At 43.8% G+C, this 24,392-nt stretch overlaps 1 protein-coding gene across 5 annotated transcripts; it reads left to right on the forward strand.

The window, feature by feature from the left end:
• Window positions 1-79: 79 nt before the first annotated feature.
• On the forward strand, window positions 80-18,650 carry LOC109897066 (E3 ubiquitin-protein ligase DTX4-like). 5 transcript variants are annotated; one of them, XM_031832450.1, is made up of 9 exons: window positions 80-454; window positions 892-939; window positions 1,138-1,352; window positions 5,730-6,873; window positions 14,362-14,423; window positions 14,727-14,888; window positions 15,080-15,462; window positions 15,608-15,697; window positions 15,859-18,650. In XM_031832450.1, the coding sequence occupies exons 3-9, from the start codon at window positions 1,145-1,147 to the stop codon at window positions 16,087-16,089; spliced, it is 2,280 nt and encodes a 759-aa protein (XP_031688310.1). In that variant the 5' UTR covers window positions 80-454; window positions 892-939; window positions 1,138-1,144; the 3' UTR covers window positions 16,090-18,650. The 5 variants fall into 5 exon arrangements, with proteins under 5 accessions (XP_031688310.1, XP_020347175.1, XP_031688309.1 ...); XM_020491586.2 differs by having other exon boundaries at window positions 5,769-6,873; XM_031832449.1 differs by having other exon boundaries at window positions 80-939.
• Window positions 18,651-24,392: the final 5,742 nt, after the last annotated feature.

Consider the following 24,392-nt stretch of genomic DNA (forward strand, 5'->3'; position numbering starts at 1 on the left):
ATTGCTTCTGGAATTTGATTGGTTACTTTACCTATAAACTGTGCGGGGTGAAACACTGGTCCAAGCATTCACGCCAACATTTAGTCAAATATTATTTTTGCCGGGAGCACCCACGGAATAATTTTCAGTGGTCCTCTCATATAAATGCAACCCACTCATAAAACCAAGACACATCATGGACCAATTGCACGACCTGGCTATGCAGAACCAAATGCGCTTTCATAGAGATTCAAAGAAATAGTCTAAACAAAGCTATTGCATTGAACGTCAGGGTAATTATATAACGTGAATCCGTGATTTTTACGTCTTGGATTTGCAATTGCTAGGCTATATTTTCTAACAGAACGAGATGGATAATCGCTAAACCGTAAAACCGAAAATACCATAGCCCACACTGGATTGGCTTTGATTGGAGGTAGCAGAAGGCGAACTAAAAGTAGGCTACCCGGCATTGGTAAATATGTCTACATTGATTTACTTTAGGCTATAGCCTACCTACAAATAAACCAATACGCCTAACATGTTAAGGGAATACAGTGGGATAAAGCTGTGGAAGTCCTGACAGTTGTTGGTCTTTTCAGTGACCAGTGGGCGCTCGCTGCATATCTGTTACATTGTATCTATTAAAATAATGCATAATGAAACTATATCTGGCACTTGTTACAGTAACCCACTTTATTCATGTTTGATGTATCCAAACTCAGTGCACCACCACCATAGCACATAGCATCTTCACACACCCAAATTGGATTGTGCCACATAAATGATTTCAGTAGCCTAACCTATACGTCATTTTTCTGCATACGGACCAAAATGCAAGGAACCTGCTTGTTTTTTTGCCCTGCTATATGAAAAACGATTCTAATGATTTATTGATTCGCTTGAACAAAGGAACGAAATATTGTTGTATGCTACCTGTACGGGATATCAACATGGAAGGTAGGCGGCACAGACAATAGGTAGCCTACCTATGACAGAGCTGCAATATTATAGTTAATATAAACATATTTCGATAGCCTATCCTAGCTGGTAAATGTCTCAAGATGGATGCAGCTGCGCACAGAGATGTGTGTAAAATAGGACATTTCTAAAAAGAAAACCACCTAGACGCGTAATTTGTGCTATTTTCTTTTGCAGGAGTAGGATGTTACTAGCGTCGGCCGTGGTGGTATGGGAATGGCTGAACGAGCACGGGCGCTGGCGGCCTTACAGCCCAGCGGTCTCTCACCACATCGAGGCAGTCATCCGCAACGACCCACGGGGTGGTAGTGTTGTCTTAGGCCAGGTGGACACTCGCCTTTCGCCCTACATCGTCGACTTGCATTCCATGCACCAGTTCCGACAAGATACTGGTAAGACGAATGTGATTGACAACCGTGACATAGCCCTATTTGTATTGAGGGATTTTTGAATTGGCCCTAAGCTATTACAGTGTTATTACTGCAGTGAAAACGATGATGTAGCATACGACACAGCAATACAATAGCCTGCACTTCTAATTTAACTCATATAACCTACATTTGGTTTCATGTTTTAAATGACAGCCTTTATGTTATTGTTTGATGCGACATCTTATGCAGACTAGGCTATAGCCTATGTGTGCATGCACGGTTGCAGACTGTTGTTGTTCACTGAGATTTTTCAAGGCCTTGTTTGTTAACTGCAGTTGCCTCCATTATCCCAAACCTTTTTCTTTTTATCTTGATCATGTGTTTTGAATTTTACAAAACATTATTTCACAAGATTCTCTCAGCATCATCGCTGTCATCATATTTACATTTTAGATCTGGATAACATGGTTAGGGGCTAAAGAGAAACCTAGCATAGAGATAGTTAAATAAAACATCTAACATAAAATAGAGAGGTAGCCAAATTGTGCTAGTAATATCTTAAACCTCAACACCGAGTAGCCTGCATCACTTCCATGTTGCTACAAGCTGATTTTATGCTCCTTCTCTCCACATCTTGCAAGTGCAGTCCACTCTTGATAAATGCAACGGCTTGGAATACGCCTTTACATCATGCAGTAAACTGGAGCATGCTGGTATCTGGAAATAAATATATGGAAATATATGGAAAGCTACTGAATTGGGCCTGGAAAACTGCATGCTTAAAAAGTTTGTTCTCATTAGGGAGTCCACTTATCATTAGGTCCATGCAATCTCATTCATTGTAATCTAAAAGGAAAAACTGATCCTAAATCAGCGCTCATATTCTGAGACACTTGATTGCATACAGGCCCCTGGAATCTGCTATGTACATTGAATACATACAGTACTACTGGAGGGTTTTTCAGATTCTGTGTTCACTACTTCAAAGGCTGTGAGCGTACAGTGTGCCAATACTCAGCGGTTAGTCACTGGTTGCAGTGTGTTTGTGGACATCTACAGTGTATGTAGGCCAAAGTTATGGATGAGCTGTTCAGGCCTCTCATTATGAGTATGCAAAACATGATCATGATTAAAGATGAGAAGGCCGAGGGGAAATTGGGGTCGATTTTAGCTTGCCCGCTTGTTTGTGTGGAGTTATACCACATTGATCAGTAGTATGTTTTTGTTGGAAGCAGAGGGTACATACTATTTTATTACACAGTCATCATGACACATACCCATACCATGCAATCCAGGATTGGGTTCACAGTGCAACTGCAAGGCTCACATGCTTTCTCATGAGCAGCACATTTCCAAATTAAATCTCTCTAAAACTCCTGTATATACTATACTCTCACCTATGACTGGCTATCTGAATAGAGAGGGTGAAGGTGAAATGCTATCTGAACCTTCCTTCATCCCCACACTTTCCCTTATAGGCCTCTTATTAAGGATGTTAATGCTCTTCTGTAGAATGGTACTGATTGTCTCAAGCCCTCCAGACTTTAGGTGCTGGCAAAGAGAGAAGTCTTCACACATTGAAGTGAAGAAAGTATAGGATAACACAAAGGGAAGAATTGTCACTCTGGCCAAGACCACCGCCCTCCTCTCAACTTTGGCTGACAAAAGCTTTTGTGCAGTCTGCCTGCTTCCCAGGCCGGGATAGCTGTGGGGAGAGAGGGGGTAGGCTGCCCTTGTCCCAAAACTAGAGAGAGAGATGAATTGCAGAAGTCTGAGGTCATTGAGAGAAGGGGGTAGTTGGGTTGAGTTCAGATTCAATTAAATAATTACTCTGTTGCATTCCAGGCATTGTTGTGTGTCTAGTATAGTCTCTAAATTGTAATAGACTATACTAAGTATGTATGTTTTTCAGGTATACTTTACATTCAAACCCTATTGTTATGAACAACATACTGTATTGATAAATTAATTATATTGGTTTGTGTCTTCTTAGTTGAAGCTTTAGTTTTCTATTGTCGCAGTTGTCTTGTTCTCAACTGGCCTATCTGGTTAAATAAAGGTGAAATAAAAATAAATAAAAAAGCCCTTTTGCACAATTTATTCTCCCAAAATGTAGTTTTCGTTAAAACAATCAACAGTCATTCATTGTCTGCTAGTCATTCTCAATGTAATATTTTTGCAGGATTAGAAGTTATTTAAATCCCAGGTAATAGGTGAACAGTATGGACAGGGCTTTATTGAACATTCTCTGAGTTCAGTCTCTGGACTCCCTGGGAAAGCAAACATGACCAGCTCAGAGAACCGACCAAGGCCAGCGACCAATCACAATCCAGAACATGGCGTGCGGTTACCAAGGGAAAGCTGTTTGCCTGTTTGCCCATATTCTTAGCGAGCACACACCTACAGTGCCTTGCGAAAGTATTCGGCCCCCTTGAACTTTGCGACCTTTTGCCACATTTCAGGCTTCAAACATAAAGATATAAAACTGTATTTTTTTGTGAAGAATCAACAACAAGTGTGACACAATCATGACATTTATTGGATATTTCAAACTTTTTTAACAAATCAAAAACTGAAAAATTGGGCGTGCAAAATTATTCAGCCCCCTTAAGTTAATACTTTGTAGCGCCACCTTTTGCTGCGATTACAGCTGTAAGTTGCTTGGGGTATGTCTCGGATCAGTTTTGCACATCGAGAGACTGACATTTTTTCCCATTCCTCCTTGCAAAACAGCTCGAGCTCAGTGAGGTTGGATGGAGAGCATTTGTGAACAGCAGTTTTCAGTTCTTTCCACAGATTCTCGATTGGATTCAGGTCTGGACTTTGACTTGGCCATTCTAACACCTGGATATGTTTATTTTTGAACCATTCCATTGTAGATTTTGCTTTATGTTTTGGATCATTGTCTTGTTGGAAGACAAATCTCCGTCCCAGTCTCAGGTCTTTTGCAGACTCCACAAGGTTTTCTTCCAGAATGGTCCTGTATTTGGCTCCATCCATCTTCCCATCAATTTTAACCATCTTCCCTGTCCCTGCTGAAGAAAAGCAGGTCCAAACCATGATGCTGCCACCACCATGTTTGACAGGGGGGATGGTAGGTTCAGGGTGATGAGCTGTGTTGCTTTTACACCAAACATAACGTTTTGCATTGTTGCCAAAAAGTTCAATTTTGGTTTCATCTGACCAGAGCACCTTCTTCCACATGTTTGGTGTGTCTCCCAGGTGGCTTGTGGCAAACTTTAAACAACACTTTTTATGGATATCTTTAAGAAATGGCTTTCTTCTTGCCACTCTTCCATAAAGGCCAGATTTGTGCAATATACGACTGATTGTTGTCCTATGGACAGAGTCTCCCACCTCAGCTGTAGATCTCTGCAGTTCATCCAGAGTGATCATGGGCCTCTTGGCTGCATATCTGATCAGTCTTCTCCTTGTATGAGCTGAAAGTTTAGAGGGACGGCCAGGTCTTGGTAGATTTGCAGTGGTCTGATACTCCTTCCATTTCAATATTATCGCTTGCACAGTGCTCCTTGGGATGTTTAAAGCTTGGGAAATCTTTTTGTATCCAAATCCGGCTTTAAACTTCTTCACAACAGTATCTCGGACCTGCCTGGTGTGTTCCTTGTTCTTCATGATGCTCTCTGCGCTCTTAACGGACCTCTGAGACTATCACAGTGCAGGTGCATTTATACGGAGACTTGATTACACACAGGTGGATTGTATTTATCATCATTAGTCATTTAGGTCAACATTGGATCATTCAGAGATCCTCACTGAACTTCTGGAGAGAGTTTGCTGCACTGAAAGTAAAGGGGCTGAATAATTTTACACGCCCAATTTTTCAGTTTTTAATTTGTTAAAAAAGTTTTAAATATCCAATAAATGTCGTTCAACTTCATGATTGTGTCACACTTGTTGTTGATTCTTCACAAAAAAATACAGTTTTATATCTTTTTGTTTGAAGCCTACAATGTGGCAAAAGGTCGCAAAGTTCAAGGGGGCCGAATACTTTCGCAAGGCACTGTATATGTCAAATTAGCTGGTTGTGTAATCTGCTTGACTACAACAAATATTACAGCAGGGCCTACAGAACATTTAGCTCATGTAGCTCTGTTGGTCTCAGTCAACAACAAAGCCTTATTTTAAAAATGTATTCATGTTTTTTCTTTTCTTTTTTACTTGAACTGGTCATATCAAATCACATAAAAGTAGAAACACAATCATGTTCTAGAGATATGGCTAGAAACATACTAGTAATTTGTGTCAATGTTTGTCTATTAATGCAGTGTCTTAGTGTAAAAATACATGTTGTCAGTGTTGTGAACAATGGGTGTGTGACAGTGTGTGGTTAGTTGACAGGTCTTCTGGAACAGGTCCTTCTTGTTCCCCTCTCTGTAGTTCTGTGGCGTGACCCTCGTCTTTCTACCGTTACCCCAGGTACCCTCAGACCGGTTCGCCGCAGCTTCTACGACCCCACATCGGCGCCGGGTCAGGGCTGGCTGTGGGAGTGGGAGAACGACACAGGCTCGTGGACAGCCTACGACACAGAGGTGGGCATCGCCATCCAGGCGGCACGCGACCGCCAGCAGCCCTGGCTGGACCTGGCGCCACTGGGATTCTGCTACCTCATCCACTTCCAGAGTATGACCCAGATCAACGGGCAGACGCAACGCTGCCGCCGCATCCAGCGCCGCTCTGACCTGGCTTACCCACTTGTTTCGGGTCCCCTTCCCAAGTCACACCACGCCTGGGGGCCCGGCCCCGGGGGACTGTTGGGGGTGTCCGGAGTAGGCATGGGGGTGGGGTTGAGCGGGATGGGGAACGGGAACGGTAGCGCCTACCCCAGCGGCGCCCTGCCAGCCTCCGCAATCACCTCCCTGGGCCAGCCCTGCGCCTGTCAGCAATGCATGCTGCTCCTAAGCGTCAAGGCGGGCGCCATGGCAACAGCCCACACCCTGGGCAGGAGGCCACCCCAGAACAAGCCTCCCAGCCCCAAACTGAGTGGGGGTTACTCAGCCATGGGGGGGTCCTACTCGCTCACCCTCCCACGTCCCCCCTCCTCCATGGGCAGGTCCCTTCCTCCCCACAGAACGTCTGTGGGCGGAGCTAGCGGTGGCTTGGGGGTCGGAGGGGGCGGTGGCTTTGCCCACTCACTCTCCCTCCTGGGTTCGGCCACCGCTGCCCTGTCCCTCTCCTCCACCCGGCCCCCTCCCCCGCCTCTACCCCCCCTTCCGCCTCCTCCGCCTCCTCCGCCCTCCTCCATCACTTCCAACAGTGCTACTCTTCCCCCCTCCTCTTCCTTCTCCATGGCATCCATGGCTTCCTCTGCCCCTCTGTCGATGCCCGCGCCCCCCCCTCCTCTCATCTCCACATCAGCTTCCTCCTGCACCCCCTCGCCCTCTGCCCGCGTCCTGGGGCCGGTGTCTTCAGCGGCGGCGGCCTGTGCCGCCCCCCTACCTCCCCGTGCCAGCCTAGCTGGGCTGAGCCGACCCGCCCTGCAGCGTATCGCCATGGCCCAGTCCAGAGCCCTTATCGCCTCCGGGTGAGTCACTGCTCCAGCTGTTGCTATGTCACTACAGTTCACTTAATATTACACCTAATCCTTTTATATGATCAATTATCCAGGTACTATCCCAATACTACACCTGTTCGGGCAGGGACCTCACTATACAATACTATCACGATACTTACAGTAGGTAAACGATTCAATTTGTGTCACGATTTATCACCATTCTATATGCACTTCGATTTGATACTGCGATTTTATTGCAATTCAATGTTCCAAACATATTGCTCACTGTATGCAGAGGGACAAGAGAGAGCCATAATAACATGAGTTTTTATCAGTCATGTAAATAAAAGTGCTGAAAACAAGTTGGCTCACCATTTAAAAAGAAGATATTGGTCAAGCTATAGGAGGAGAAATACTCAAGTTTTGGTGCAAGCACAGCTGACTACCACTAGCAATTTTTGTTGTTGTTGCTGTTGTTGAGAGTCTATACTTGAAGTCATAGAATCAGTATATTATCATTAAAATCAATAGACATGGGAACACTGCTTGTGTTGTTATTACATATTGAATGGCTCTTCAGAGAATCTCTATTGAACATGCATTTTTACTACAGAACTAGGCTTAACCCATCTCTGGGAAGTCGTCCCAAAGAGTTTTGCCAAGTTTTCTTTCTGAAGACAAGGGCCTTTCAGTGTTGAGAATGAGATTCAGTAGTGTTATGTACCCTATGCAATTGGTAATCCCATCATGATACACGGTCGACTAACCCAACGTATGGACTTGTCTATCGCAGATAAACACCACACGAGGCAGGAAAAATGAGGATAGGCAAGGAATTTATACATTGTGATCCGAAGCGTTTCCACTAGCGTAGACATGCCTCCATAATCACTGCCCATATCTGACATAAACAGCTCATTAGAATTCATAAGCCTTTAATCCTTATGACAAATTCTGTTAGCTTGTTCATTTCCATGTGAAAGCAACGCCCAAACAACGTATTCATATAAAGAATGCCGCATTTTCACAAGTGTCACTCAGATTTGATTCACCCAGTTAGAATGTGAGGGACAGGAGGGGAGAGGAGGGTGGAGGAGGGAGTGGGGAGATACTGACATCTAACACACACAGTTCCCAGGCCTATTCTCATTCTTACAGGCCCCTCTACCCCTGTTAGTGTGAGTTAGTGTGTGTGTATGTCTGGGTGCGGTCACCGCGGCAACCATTGTGGGCACAGCCGAGGCCTGGGTCCCATTTACAAAACAATGTTGGGACATGGGCAGAGGCAGGGGGTTCTCAGGGCAGGGGGTATGGGGAGATCCCAACGTTGTAGCGACTGGCCCAAGTGTTACCCTGAGAAACCGAAGCTGCGTGACTGTCCTGTGGTATTGGTTGGGGATGGTTGGGAAGTTGGCCCTGAGAGTGAATGTGACATTGATGGGGGGTGGCAATGGGGGTAATATGGAGACATGAGACTTGTTGATAGAGGACATTTGGTTGAGGAGGGACTGGGAAGGGGAGGGGGGTTGTCAGAGGCATACGTCTCCAGTCTTAGAAACACAAAGCAGCGTCTCAGTTTGAGATGTGTTCCTGGTTCCTGAGGGGCTTGGTTTAGACAACTACCATATTGCTTTCACCAATGGCATCTTTTCAGATTGACAAGGGGCCATTGAGAAGTGTCTAGGGGTAGGGACTTGGGGCCATGTCACACTGGTAAATGCTATAATGAGCCACTATCCAGTACCCACGCATGTGTAAATGGGAAAGGATGGGAGAGACAGGTTTAAGCTCTACCTTCTTCCATATCACTTTTGCATGTGCCATATTACCTGTCTAATTTTTTGTGGGTAGGGGTAAGGGGTGATTTGGGATTGAGTGCAAGATACTGTGTGGTATGGGATCCTGGCAAAGGACAACCCAGGTCGTTTTTTAAAACTGAGGTAGCAGATACTTAGGTAATACATACATGCAAATAGATGAGTTGTCACCTGAGGATAGGCCCACAGGGCGAGTATCAATATTGACATAGTTACTGGCGCTGTTTGGAGGAATGTGTTATTGTGAGAAGAGTGAGAGTGTAGCAATGATCTCCTCTTAGCACTAGAGGGCACTTTTGCTGAGTGACCAACTCACTGGGAAGAGCTAAGACGTCTTTTTATTTTACCTTTATTTAACTAGGGAAGCCAGTTAAGAACAAATTCTTATTTACAATGACGGCCTACCCTAACCCGGACGACGCTGGGCCAATTGTGCGCCACCCTATGGGACTCCCAATCACGACCGGTTGTGATATAGCCTGGAATCCAAACCAGGGTCTATAGTGACGCCTCTAGCACTGAGATGCAGTGTCTTAGACCGCTGCGCCACTCGGGAGCCCCAAACTATACTTGAACTATACCAGACAGACAGTAGCTGAAGTCTGGTGTCAGTGGCTGAGAGATGGATTTGTGGGTTTGTGGAGGGTTGGCTATTTGTGGAAGTCTAGTTTGTTTGACAAGAATCACTGATAACTTGCTTAGGAATTAATTTTCAATTATATTTTTTTGTGAAGTGACATATAGTTTTATGAGAGGGCAGTTTCAGACAGTTTCAGGCCTATTTTGTGGGGGGGAAATGTGATTTCCAAAATAATAAACTGATTACCAACAATGGCGAGACAGCCTACAGGGAGGAGGTGAGGGCCCTGGGAGTGTGGTGCCAGGAAAATAACCACTCACTCAACGTCAATAAAACAAAGGAGCTGATTGTGAACTTCAGGAAACAGCAGAGGGAGCACTCCCCTATCCACATTGACGGGACCGCAGTGGAGAAGATGGAATGCTTCAAGTTCCTCGGCGTACACATCACTGACAAACTGAAATGGTCCACCCACGCAGACACTGTGGTGAAGAAGGCGCAACAGAGCCTCTTCAACTTCAGGATGCTGAAGGAATTTGGCTTGGCACCTAAAACCCTCACAAACTTTTACAGATGCACAATTGAGAGCATCCTGTCGGGCTGTATCACCGCCTGGTACGGCAATTGCACCTGCCCTCCAGGACACCTACAGCACCCGATGTCACAGGAAGGCCAAACAGATAATCAAGGACAACAACCAACCGAGCCACTGCCTGTTCACCCTGCTATCACCTAGAAGGCGAGGTCAGTACAGGTACATCAAAGCTGGGACCGAGAGACTGAAAAACAGCTTCTATCTCAAGGCATCAGACGGTTAAATAGCCATCACTAGCACATTAGAGGCTGCTGCCCTATATACATAGACTTGAAATCACTGACCACTTAATAATGGAACACTAGTCACTTTAATAATGTTTACATATTTATATTCTGTCTTCTATTCTATTCTTACTGCATTTTAGTCTATGCCGCTCCGATATTGCTCTTCCAAATATTTATATATTCTTAATTCCGTTCCTTTCCTTTAGATTTGTGTATATTGTGTATATTGTTGTGAAATTGTTAGATATTACTTGTTAGATATTACTGCACTGTTGGAGCTAGAAACACTCGCTACACCCGCAATAGCATCTGCTAAACACGTGTGTGTGACTAATAACGTTTGATTTGAGGGACAAATTCAAGGTGCTTCCAGGACTAGGCTTAATCCAAGACTAGGCTTAAGCCAGGACTAGGCCTAATACGTTTAATTGATTAATGCATTCAACACTTCATAGCATAGTTGTAAACTCACATTTGTTTGGCAAGTGAAGTGTGTGAGGACAGACGCTGGGAGACGACAAGCAAGTACAGGGAGTACAGGGAGTGAATATTTAATAAATAACCGACATGAAACAAAACAAGGACAGCGTCTGGACAGGGGAACACAACATTAATGCTGACATGGGTATGAAACAGATATAGGGGAGGCAATCAATAAGTGATTGAGTCCAATGAAGCGCTGATGCGCGTAACGATGGTGACAGGTGTGCGTAATGATGGGCTGCCTGGCGCAGGTGGAGCGGGAGTAGGCGTGACAGTACCCCCCCCCCCCCCGGGCGAGCCTGGCGGCCTGGCTGAGGCGTGGAAACCCGACGAGCCGCGTGAGGCGTGGGAGCCCGACGAGCCGGCTGAGGCGTGGGAGCCCGACGAGCAGGCTGAGGCATGGGAGCCCGACGAGCCGGCTGAGGCGTGGGAGCCCGATGAGCCAGCTGAGACTTGGGAGCCCGAGGAGCCGGCTGAGGTATGACTTGGGATGGGAGCCTGCCGAGCCAATTGAGGCAAGAAAACCTCTCAAGTCAGCTAAGGCACCCCCGGTTCTTTCGGCAGCGGCCCTCGGACCCGAAGTCACCAACAACAAAACAAGAAACAAAAAACTCCCTTATGCTTCCAGTATTGTGGTGTCAGCATTCTGTGATGACAAATGCTGGGGTACGAGAAGCATGTATAGGGAGTGAATATTTAATAAATAAACGACATGAAACAAAACAAGGATAGTGTCTGGACAGACAAAACTACATTAATGCTGACACGGGGATGAAACTGAGGAATAGACAGATATAGGGGAAGCAATCAATAAGTGACGGATTTCAGGTGATTCCAATGAACCGATGATGCGCATAACGATGGTGATAGGTGTGCATAAGGATGGGCCGCTTGGCGCCTTCAAGCGCCAGAGAGGGGGAGCAGGGGGCAGGCGTGACAAAATGAGTGGTTGGGGCATGGTCAACCATGTCAAGAGATTAACCCATGATGTTACAGGGTCAACTCCTTTCTCCCCTGTCACGTGTGTGCATGTCAGTGGTCCAGGCACAGTGTTCCTGGCAATTGTGTGTGTATTTCCAGGTATCTGTGAACCAGACAGTTGTTTTATGATCTGACCCACAACACATGATTTTAGATCTTGTGGGTGTATATGTTTCCTATGGCCAGGCTGTGTGTGACTATTCTTGTCATGTAATTTCTATCAAACAAACGTCTGGGGCCCCTCAGGGGTGTGTACTTAGTTCCCTCCTGTATTCCCTGTTCACCCATGACTGCATGGCCAAACACGACTCCAACACCATCATTAAGTTTGCTGACGACACAACAGTGGTAGGCCTGATCACCGACAACGATGAGACAGCCTATAGGGAGGAGGTCAGAGAACTGGCAGTGTGGTGCCAGGACAACAACCTCTCCCTCAATGTGAGCAAGACAAAGGAGCTGATCTTGGACTACAGGAAAGGCGTGCCGAACAGGTCCACATTAACATTGACGGGGCTGTAGTGGAGCAGGTCGAGAGTTTCAAGTTCCTTGGTGTCCACATCACCAACAAACTAACATGGTCCAAACACACCAAGCCAGTCGTGAAGAGGGCACGACAAAGTCTATTCCCCCTCAGGAGACTGAAAAGATTTGGCATGGGTCCTCAGATCCTCAAAAGGTTCTACAGCTGCACCATTGAGAGCATCCTGAACAGTTGCATCACCGCCTGGTATGTCAACTACTCGGCATCTGACCGTAAGGCGCTACAGAGGGTAGTGCGAACAGCCCAGTACGTCACCGGGGCCAAGCTTCCTGCCATCCAGGACCTATATAATATGCGGTGTCAGAGGAAAGCCCATAAAATTATCAGAGACTCCCTTCACCCAAGTTATAGACTGCTTTCTCTCCTACCGCACTGCAAGCGGTACCGGTGAGCCAAGTCTAGGACCAAAATGCTCCTCAACAGCTTCTACCCCCAAGCTATTAGACTGCTGAACAATTCATAAAAATCGCCACCGGACTATTTACATTGACTGCTACTCGCTGTTTATTACCTATGCGTAGTCACTTTGCCCCCGCCTACATGTACAGATTACCTCAACTAGCCTGTACCCCAGTACACTGACTCGGTACCGGTGCCCCCTGTATATAGCCTCATTGTTGTTATTCTTATAGTGTTACTTTTTATTATTACTTTTTATTTTAGCCTACTTGGTAAATATTTTCTTCTTGACCTGCACTGTTGGTTAAGGACTTGTAAGTAAGCATTTCACTGTAAAGTCTATACTTGTTGTATTCGTCGCATGTGGCAAATAAAGTTTGATTTGATATGCAATAGTTAATTGGATCAGTCTAAAAGTTTGCACATACACTGCTGACATCTAGTGGCCAAGGTCTAAATTGCACCTGGGCTAGAATAATTTGTTATGGCCTTTCTCTTGCATTTCAAAGATGATGGTACAAAAAAACGCATGTTTTTTTTCTTTGGATTATCTTTTACCAGATCTAATGTGTTATATTCTCCTACATTTATTTCACATTTCCACAAACTTCAAAGTGTTTCCTTTCAAATGGTATCAAGAAAAGGCATATCCTTGCTTCAGGTCCTGAGCTACAGGCAGTTAGATTTGGGTATGTCATTTTTGGCAACAACAAAAAAAGGGGTGGATCCTTATTAATCACCGAGACCAATCCCAGCCCCTGCTTCACGTCATGTACTATCCCTCAGTGAAATCCCACAGCATTGCCTAGAGGGTTAGTGGGTGTGACCCCAGATAATGTCACTACTACAGTATGTCTGCCGTATGGCGGCCTTGCACGAGTAATCTCGGTGTGGCGACATCAACAGATGGAAACAGGTGGATTATCCCTATAAGAGCCAAGGGAATAAGATGGGACAATCATACACCTACTGACTGATCTAGAGAGGAGAGGGAGACTGGAGCAGGGAGATACAGCATGTCTGAGGTTAACAAGGATTTATTCTTTAGATTTGGAAAGGAGAAGGAAGATAGAATTGATAAAGATTAAAGCTTGGAGAAGTGTTAAGCAGATGCGTCTTTGGGATAAAACATTTATTCGTAGCTGAGGGGTTTTGCAGATTCAGCTGAGAAACAAACTCCACAATCAATGTCAAGATGACCATAATCAAATTCAACGCAAAGTGAGTACGGTTTCTGATTGGATTATACTGCGAATAATGTGGAGTCTCATCATGAGAATGATACAGCACAGCAGTCTTTCAGTTGTCCCACAGAGAAGACCGTAGGGAATGATGGGCAATTTAAATCCTGGCTATTGAATTCTGTTTCAATTCCTGTCAGTTATATTGGGCATGGAATTTTTCTACAGGAGTGATATTCCATTTCTGGGGTGATTGGAATTAAGATGAAATTGACCAACGGGCCAACTCTGCTGACTCCAAAGGGTTCTATTTCACAACCTTCTATGTACTGAACAATAAAGCAGTGCTGGCTCAGGTGAGGGTTGTTGTTTTCAGACAGGGTTTAGACAACTAGGGGAGTCCTGGTTGGCGCAGCGACATGTCAACATGATGCTATTCTAGTCCATGAGCCACTTAGCCATTGTGTCTAAAACGTGACTTGGTAAAAGCTCTTTGACTTGCTAACAAGATGTGACCCGTGACACAGCAAACAGCAGACGCTATGGTCACCTGTGCGTTTCTCACCTGCAGTTTACCTATGACACAGCAATTAGTGTGCCTAATCCTAATCTGAGTGTGTGTGATGGTGTGTGGTGTGTGTTTGTGTCTGCTATGGGTGTGTGTGTGTTACGAAGTGGTGTTTTAACCCTAGTGTGTGTTTTGTATTTCAGAGTCCCAACGGTTCCTGTGAAGAACCTCAATGGATCCAGCCCTGTTCACCCTGCATTGGCAGGTAGGAACAGCCATTAAGACACTATCAAAACAATATAAACAACAAGCCTAGTTTCTTAGTTGAGCTATTAAGGAAATGCCAGTGTCCAAATTAATTTTCGCTCTTAGTTTCTAGGCCTATCAACGGCCACTTTATCTAACAATGATAGACAGTGTTACAGAGAATCAGGCTTAATTTCTTAATTAATGTGACCCACATATGGTCAATGAGAGTAGCTTCTGATGGATGAGATTGTGTCTAAACAGTGTCAATAGATGGTGATGGAGAAGTGGTCTCACTGCTCCTTCTGCTGGTTGTCTTTAGGTATTACAGGGATCCTGATGAGCGCCGCAGGACTTCCTGTCTGTCTGACCCGTCCCCCCAAGCTGGTGCTCCACCCCCCTCCTGTCAGCAAGAGTGACATCAAGCCCGTTCCCGGCCTCGGCCACTGCTGCCGCAAGACCACCAAGAAGCAGGCTCGCAAAGGTAGGTGTAGCATGCACAGACACACACACACACACACACACACAGACAGACTCAGACAGACGCGCGCACACACACAGACAGACACACAGAGACACACAGACAGACACACACACACACATACACACAGTCAGACACCAGCATAGGAAATGTTTTAATAAATGTGAAAATATCTCTTCCTCCCTTTCTCTCAGGCAAGACCCCTGAGGAAGTAGTGAAGAGGTACCTTCAGAAGGTACGCAGTCCCCCAGAGGAGGACTGCACTATCTGCATGGAGGCCCTGCCTGGGCCCTCGGGCTACAAAGGCCCTGGTGTTGGTGGCATCCAGCGGGCAGAGTCAGTGGGTCGCCTGGCCCAGTGTGGGCACCAGTACCACCTACAGTGTCTGGTGGCCATGTACAACAATGGCAACAAGGATGGCAGCCTTCAGTGCCCCACCTGCAAGACCATCTACGGCGTGAAGACGGGCAACCAGCCGCCTGGCAAGATGGAGTATCACGTTATCCCCCATTCACTGCCTGGCCACCCCGACTGCAAGACCATCCGCATCATCTATAACATCCCGCCAGGCATCCAGGTAACAGCCTTATTGCTTATCCACATCTGATGTTCTGTAAATCATGATGTTGGCCATCATTTTCAATTCCCTCTTTAGTACTTAGGAATAACTACTGTACATGTCACTTGTTTATATTCTAATCGTGACCTTTCAACTTTCCCAGGGCCCTGAGCACCCGAACCCAGGCAAGCCCTTCACCGCCCGGGGATTCCCCCGACACTGCTACCTCCCTGACAGCGAGAAGGGACGCAAGGTAAACACCAGCCTACTTCCTGTTTAATGTTTAACTTCTTGATTACTAGTTTACCCAGTTGTACCGGTTTGCTGTGGATGAAATGACAGGACTATGTGGCTAACTCATTTCCTCTTTCTCTCTCTCTCACTCCGTCTCTTTCTCCCCCCCCCCCCCCCCAGGTACTGAGGCTGCTGCTGGTGGCATGGGACCGGCGGCTCATCTTCTCAGTGGGCACATCCAGCACCACGGGCGAGTCGGACACAGTCATCTGGAATGAGGTGCACCACAAGACGGAATTCGGCTCCAACCTGACGGGACACGGATACCCCGACCCAGGCCACTTGGACAACGTTCTGGAGGAGCTTAAGGCCCAGGGGATCACCGAGGAGGAGTGCCTACCCAGAGACTGAGCTAAAGACGGGCCGATGGGGAAACAGCAACAGAGAGACTTGTCAGACACTGGAGGGCAGAGCTAAAACAATGAACATACAGAGTCAGAGAGACAAAGGAATGGAGAGGGGGAGTCATAGACATATGAATATGTTTTAAAAAAGAGAAGTACAGAAATGAACACAGACGGTACAATTGTGACACCCACAGAAACAGACAGCCTGAAAGACAGCATACGAGAAGAAATGTATGAACTGATGAACAGATGAGCCAAAAAAAGAACCATAAAACAAATCGAGAAACAGACAAATAGACTTTCTGGCTCTAGTTTCTAGGGACGCTAACTGAGGTACGACATTAGAAACCCTCTGAACAGGTGGGCTGTGGGTCGGCTCCGCTGCATGGGTCACTTGTATGATGGAATGTATATTTTCTTCTGCTACATTAATGGGGCTGTCACAAAATGTAATTCAGTGAGAGGTTTGAGGCCACAGTGCACATGCAATTCAGTGTTGGACAGAAGCTGTCGTTTAGACCCTGAGAGTTTGACAAGAATGTACTGAATCTTAATTGGTCCATTTGAATTCAATGGTGTACCAAGTTTACCAGAGCGGCTGTAAGTGGTAGGATGAGCGCTACAAATGGGTATTAAATATGGGGAATATGCTTAATAGGGTATTGAATGGAAGAGAATACTAGGCTTAAAGTATTAGACCTTTGGCAGCATAGTAACAAATCTCTCGTTACAGAAAACATAACCTAACATAGCAGGCTTAAAAGAATCGTCTGAGCTGCGTTTCTTTCTTTCTAGTCCTGACAAGAAAATAAAAAAACTGTTAGGGGATTATCTCCTCTGAATCTGCACTGTTTAACCAATCCGGTAAATGTGGAGGAGTTGAGATGGAGTGTCCCCAAAGACGGTTAGCTCTGTGATGTCGCCTCGTTAACGTCCAAAAGAAGAAGTCCGTCTCTATTTCCATTTGCTATGAAAAGCGGGTGCGTCCGTTTAAACCTACCCCACTGAGGGCGCAGAAAACTTTACAGAGAACGTTCAAAATATCTCAAGTGACTGGATATGTGTGAGCATGAGTGTTTACTGCCCTCTAGTGGTACTTATCGAAAATACATTCCCTTTTCCTCTCTAGGTTCTTATTGGTATTTTATTAATTGCTGTACCATTTGGAAAATGCATTGTTGTACATTTTAAATAGTTGATATATATTGGCTCAGTTGAGTTGAGTATCATTTTTACATTCCATTTTGTTCTTAATTTTTAACATTGTACGTTGTCTATTTGATTGCCAGAGCATTATTTTCTATATGTAAGGAGACGTGTCAAGCTTGAGTCTTCTCGGGAGGGCTCCTGAGTATTACGAGCCACTATGAGTTGTTCAAAAAGTTTCACTGAACATCGATTTTAGACTCATCCATTGCCAATCAATATTAATATTTTGGGAACCCTCTTGATGGGGTGGGTGAGTCTAAATGTACAAAATAAGAGTCCTCCTCAGACCATGGGTGCATCTCAATAGTCTTGTGTAGCTTCCTCTCCTATTCTTTCATGTCAATTCAGATGAAAGAACAGGAATGGAAAAAAGGCCCCTATAGACAGTTGAGAAGTCAGAAATAAAGTTATGATTGGACCTGCCACCAGAGGTCAGATTTGCACTGTACAGGGCATACTCTCTTTTTAACCTTTAGTCAGAAGGAAACATGGAAAGTTAGATAGAACAGTTAAAACTACTTTGGGTTTCATTGTATTTTCTTTGTTTTGGACACCGTTGGCACCATTGGCAGCTCTAAGGAAAGCAAACCTATTGTTTTTGCCATAACGAGGTACAATTTGAAAGATTTGCTCAGTCGCCAAAACAACCTGTGGTCAAGCAGTCCAGTCGGTTTGTGTTAGGTTCATGACGGACCTGCTCATAAAGCGGTACTGTTGACAATATTTATCAGTATGTGTTAACATACAATGTTAGGCCAACATTTATACTTTCTGTATGCAATGGATGTATGTGTTAATGTACACGACTTAAAACCATTAAACCATTTTTAAAGGTATAACGCAACTGTTCACTTAATACCTCCTTTATTTAATGTGCTCTCTATTTTTTTAATCGTTTGTATCAAATTGTTTTTTTCAAATAATTCAAAACCACTATTTTTTCATTTTGAGGTATTGTTTGGCCACATTTAAAGCTGTGTGACTACATGAAGACTTACATACCCATTCTACTTTGTGAGTAGGGGTACGTGCATTTGGTACGTCATGTGACCTTGTAATTCTTTCGACGACTCCTGCAGGTGGATTGGGAAATGTAGGACTTTATGTAGTCAGTCGTGTTTTATGTCAGTTCTTGCAATGCTCAGTTTGGTACATATCATTCTCTTTCCCAGGCACATGTCTGTAAATGGGAATGAAACAATGGTTGAAGGCTCATTCACACTTTGTATAAAACCTCTGTAAACGTTGTAATGGCGAGAACGAGTGACGTGGAGACATCTATGTTGGCAGAGAAAGTAGTAACATGTATAAAAGATTTGAAGTAACCGTGGGACTATTAAATGAACATGACTATTATGATAGCGGTGTTGGTGTTTTTAATGTGTGGATGTGTGGCATTAAGGGTTTCCCTATTGGCAGGGCAAGTAAACTAAGCAGTTGTTAAAGGCGTGCAATTATTTTACTGAAACAACCAAACCGCAATAATTCCAGTAGCCTTAATTAACCTGATCTCTCTGGTTCCTCACCATTGTTAAAGTGAAAGATGGCCAATTGGCATTTCTGTGGGTAAACATGTTTGGGCAAGTGACCATTTTCAAGCAACCACATTTTTTTCCTGATTTGCCTGATGGAAAGTGCCTTTCAAAATATAGTAATTCTCTCCCCCCCATTGTTCTCATTTATGCATTATTTATTTTTACAAAGAGTACAGTAATTCTATTAGGTTCTTCTCCAGATTAGTTACAGTCTATTGGTTCAGTCTAACCTTGTCAGGGATTTCCTCCTCTTCTGAAGAGGAGAGGCGAAAAGGATCAGAGGACCAATATGCGGCGTGGTAAGTGTCCATGGTTCTTTTAATACGTAAATGTACACATGAACAACTGACTACAAAAACGTGAAAACCCAAAACAGCCCTATCTGGTGCAAAACACAGAGACAGGAACAATCATCCACAAACACACAGTGAAACCCAGGCTACCTAAGTATGATTCTCAATCAGAGACAACTAATGACACCTGCCTCTGATTGAGAACCATACTAGGCCGAAACATAGAAATACCCAAATCATAGAAAAACAAACATAGACTGCCCACCCCAACTCACGCCCTGACCATACTAAATAATGACAAGACAAAGGAAATAAAGGTCAGAACCTTGACAAACCTTGCGAAACCACGAGGGACAGTTCATCTCTAGATTAGTCTATGCTCTGGATTAGTTGTCTGGATTATGTCCACTTTAAAGAATGAGAAAAGCCATATACAGTAGTGTGAGTAGCCTATTAGATTAAACAATGACTGCTGAATTTCTGCTCTTCTTTTAGTTGCTAGGCAAATGTGTAGCACAGTAGCCAACACTCCGACTAGCATTTGGCAGTCTTTGTAGACTAGCAGTCAGTTGCTATATATCACTGTGCGGTTATGAGAGGGCTTTTGTGCCACAAAGTGCAATTTCTGGCCAATTAAGTCCAATTTCTCATTAGGTTTTGATTTATTTGACAGGCTCGAGCTGCTTGAATACATTTGCGGATATGCAGACGGTCAAGAGGTATAAGTAGATTAACATAGTCTGTAATTCATGAAATGGATATGGTTGGAATAGGCTCCAAATTCATAAGAATTCTATGAGGCTTGCCATTGTTGGAAGTCTTGGAGTTCACTTTTTCAGATAAAAACACATTATTTGATTTGTGTACAGGGTTAATTTGACGAATGAAGTGAGAACATGGCCCTGGCACCACCAAGCTACTACAGGCATAATCCTTACAATGTCAAAAAGGGTATCTTGAAACATTATCCAAGTTTGATATTATACAAATTATTTAATTTTGTATAATGAACAAAAATAAAAATGCAACATGCAACAATTTCAACAATTTTACTGAGTTACAGCTCATTTAAGGGAGTCAGTCAATTGAAATAAATTCATTAGGCCCTAATCTATGGATTTCACATGACTGGGCAGGGGCGCAGCCATGGGTGGCTAATCAAAATTTTTAAAAATCCTCACAAAAGGGCTTTATTACAGACAGAAATACTCCTCAGTTTCATCAGCTGTCTGGGTGGCTGGTCTCAGACGATCCCGCAGTGTAGTTTCATGTGGTCTGTGGTTGTGAGGCCGATTGGATATACTGCCAAATTCTCTAAAACGACATTGGAGGAGGCTTAAGGTAGAGAAATTAACATGACATTTTCTGACAAGAGTTCTGGTGGACATTCCTGCAGTCAGCATGCCAATTGCACGCTCCCTCAAAACTTGAGACATCTGTGGTGTTGTGCTGTGTGACAAACTGCACATTTAGACTGGCCTTTTATTGTCCACAGCACAAGGTGCACCTGTTCCTGTCAGCTTCTTGATATGCCACACCTGTCAGGTGGATGGATTATCTTGGCAAAGGAGAAATACTCACTAACAAGGATGTAAACAAAATAAGCTTTTTGTGCCTATAGAACATTTCTGGGATATTTTATTTCAGCTCATGAAACATGGGACCAACACTTTACATTGTGCGTTTACATTTTTGTTAAGTATAGAACTAGAAATACATATGAAGCAAGGTTTGCTCTTCTGCCATCTTTTGCCACTTCAGGACAGACATGAAAACACATCCATATGTATTGTTTTGTGGTCATGTGTGACTTAGCAGCGATCATGGGTTCAAACTCCCACAGGGAACACTTACAAAAAATGTATGTAATCAATTTATTGTAAGTTGCTTTGGATAACAGTGTCTGGTAAGTGCTCTAACATAAACCTCTAGTTCTCTGTCCATTTCAATAATGGATGTTTTCTATAGATAAGTGACAGCAGTGATGGATTGTGAGAAGCTGCCAGTGTTATGGCAAGATTAAACGACTGTCAGTTTCTATGGAGCAGATGGACCAGGAGGTCAAATAAGGGTAAAATAGTGTAAAGACATAGTGACAGAAATTGTCACTAATAAAGACAAAGTGATGGTAAGTCACAGATGGATCCGTCTATTAGTGGCAATATAATCTCTTTCGACTTCAATGAGGCCCCTTCTTGGAAATTTGAGGATTGGTTGGGGGTGTTTTCACATGTAGCCCTCTTTAAAAGCAAGCTCCAAGGTGAGAAAAGGATGTACTATGTACTCCTGTTGGAGATCTCAGCAGGCTACCCGAACAGACACTATTACGTCCATGTTGTCTCCAGAGTGTTTTGTGTAAATTAGTATTGAAACCTGCCATTGACTACAGTATAATGGAAACTAGTATTGAAACCTGCCATTGACTACAGTATAATGGAAACTAGTATTGAAACCGGCCATTGACTACAGTATAATGGAAACTAGTATTGAAACCGGCCATTGACTACAGTATAATGGAAACTAGTATTGAAACCGGCCATTGACTACAGTATAATGGAAACTAGTATTGAAACCTGCCATTGACTACAGTATAATGGAAACTAGTATTGAAACCTGCCATTGACTACAGTATAATGGAAACTAGTATTAAAACCTGCCATTGACTACAGTATAATGGAAACTAGTATTGAAACCTGCCATTGACTACAGTATAATGGCTCGTATCCATCAGTGCACACTATTTTGTTGGCCCGGGGTGATACCGGTATCGCAATATTTATTCCATGCCAAAAATTTTAACGCAAAGCAGACCAAACTCTGACCAAAAACCTCTTGTATGTAAAATATTGTGTGCTATAGCTTGGGAAATAAATACATGTGACTCTGGATGACAACATAATGATGTTCGTTTCCAACATTAGGGCTGTTTTCCTAAAGAAGTTAAATCTGCGAGAGAGAGAGAGTGAACCTGAGAGAAAGAGAGAGAGAGAAAGGGAGGGAGAGACATTGTAAAAACCACCAATATTGATCTGTTTATTTACTGGATCTTTCCCCACTATTAGTACTACAACTATTTTCACATTGCTAAAACTAACATCAACAAAAAACCATTAGAAATTAACAGTAAACATTGCACGAAAAAAGGTTGAAAAAAGATAAGCATTTCAAGTGTTATATTATCAGTGTTTTAGGAATGTGAAAATAGTTGTAGTACAAATAGAGGGGGAAGATACAGTAAATAAACAGATCAATATTGGTGGTATTTACAATGCCTCTCCCTCCCTCCCTTTCTCTCTCTCTTTCTTGTTTTTTTGTTGATGTTAAATGTATTTCTTCTCACTTTAATGTATTGTTTATTTCACTTGCTTTGACAAGGTAAACATATGTTTCCCATAAAGCCCCTTAGAAATGAATTGAGGGAGATAAAAAGAGAGAAAGAGAGAGAGAGAGAGAGAGAGAGAGAGAGAGAGAGAGGGAGAGAGGAGGGAGAGAGAAAGAGAGAGAGAGAGAGAGAGAGAGAGAGAGAGAGAGAGAGAGAGAGAGAGGGAGGGAGGGAGAGAGAGAGAGTGGGGGGGAGAGAGAGAGAGAGAGAGAGAGAGAGAGAGAGAGAGAGAGAGAGAGAGAGAGAGAGAGAGAGAGAGAGAGAGAGAGAGAGAGAGAGAGAGAGAGAGAGAGAGAGAGAGAGAGAGAGAGAGAGAGAATTCAACATCCCAATTAGGATCTGGCTAAAAATACTTGAAACAGTTATAGAACCCTTTGATGTCTGGGTTCTGCGTACCAACCAATAATTCACAAAATGGGACAAACACCAAACTGCATGCAGAATTCTGCAAAAACATCCTCTGTATCTAATGTAAAACATCAAATAATGCATGCAGAGCAGAATTAGGACGATACCCAATGATCAAAATCCAGAAAAGAGACGTTAAATTCTACAACCACCTAAAAGGAAGCAATTTCCAAACCTTCTATATCAAAGCCATCACTTACAGAGAGATTAACCTAGAGAAGAGTCCCCTCAGCAAGCTGGTCCTGGGGCTCTGTTCACAAACACACACCCCACAGAGCCCCAGGACAGAAACAAAATTAGACCCAAACAAATCATGAGAAAACAAAAAGATAATTACTTGACACATTGGAAAGAATTAACCAAAAAACTAAGTAAACTGGAATGCAGTTTGGCCCTAAACAGAGAGTACACAGTGGCAGAATACCTGACCACTGTGACTGACCCCAAATTAAGGAGAACTCTGACTATGCACAGACTCAGTGAGCATACTGAAAGGTTGCTGGATCGAATCCCCGTGCTGACAAGATAAAAATCTGTCGTTCTGCCCCTGAGCAAGGCAGTTAACCCATTGTTCCCTGGGAGTCGAAGACGTGGATGTTGATTATGGCAGCCTCTTTGATTCAGAGGGGTTGGGTTAAATGCGGAAGACACATTTCAGTTGAATGCACTCAGTTGTACAACTGACTAGGTATCCCCCTTTCCCTTTCCCTTAGCCTTGTTATTGAGAGAGGCCTCCGTAGGCAGACTTGGCTCTCAAGAGAAGACAGGCTATGCGCACACTGCCCACAAAATTAGGTGGAAACTGAGCTGCACTTCCTAACCTCCTGCCAAATATATGACTATATTAGAGACACATATTTTCCTCAGATTACACAGACCCACAAAGAATTTGAATACAAATCAGATTTGGATAAACTCCCAAATCTATTAGGTGAAATACCACAGTGTGCCATCACAGCAGCAAGATGTGTGACCTGTCATCACAAAAAAGGGTGAACCAGTGAAGCACAAACACCACTGTAAATACAAACTATATATATGTTGATTTATTTGCCCTTTTGCACATTGTTACAACACTGTACATAGCCATACTATAACATTTGAAATGTCTCTATTCTTTTGAAACTTTTTTGAGTGTAATGCTTACTGTTCATTTCTAATGGTTTATTTCACTTACGTTTATTATCTATTTCAATTGCTTTGGCAATGTAAACATGTTTCCCATGCCAATAAAGTCCATTGAATTGAATTGAGAGAGAAATAACATGCTGAGCTCACCCTTGCAGGCCAAGGTCCATATTGTGGTGTGGGTGGGGGAGGGTGTTCAATTGTCCACACATAAGCTGACCTACCGACAGGACTCCCATTGTCTTGGATAATTAGAATACACTGACTCCCCCCCTGAATGTACTCTACAACTACCAATACATACCCATTTCAATACAATTGTTCCCCCTGCACTTTCATATAATTTGCATAT

Source organism: Oncorhynchus kisutch, linkage group LG9, assembly GCF_002021735.2.
Source record: "Oncorhynchus kisutch isolate 150728-3 linkage group LG9, Okis_V2, whole genome shotgun sequence".
NCBI lineage: Eukaryota > Metazoa > Chordata > Actinopteri > Salmoniformes > Salmonidae > Oncorhynchus > Oncorhynchus kisutch.

Bases quoted from the DNA above. Each gene is read 5' to 3' on its own strand.
- LOC109897066 (XM_031832449.1), top strand. From the start codon at position 1,145: ATGTTACTAGCGTCGGCCGTGGTGGTATGGGAATGGCTGAACGAGCAC. The intron at 6,874-14,361 runs GTGAGTCACTGC...TTTGTATTTCAG, and splicing joins AGAGCCCTTATCGCCTCCGG to AGTCCCAACGGTTCCTGTGA. The intron at 15,463-15,607 runs GTAACAGCCTTA...CAACTTTCCCAG, and splicing joins ACATCCCGCCAGGCATCCAG to GGCCCTGAGCACCCGAACCC.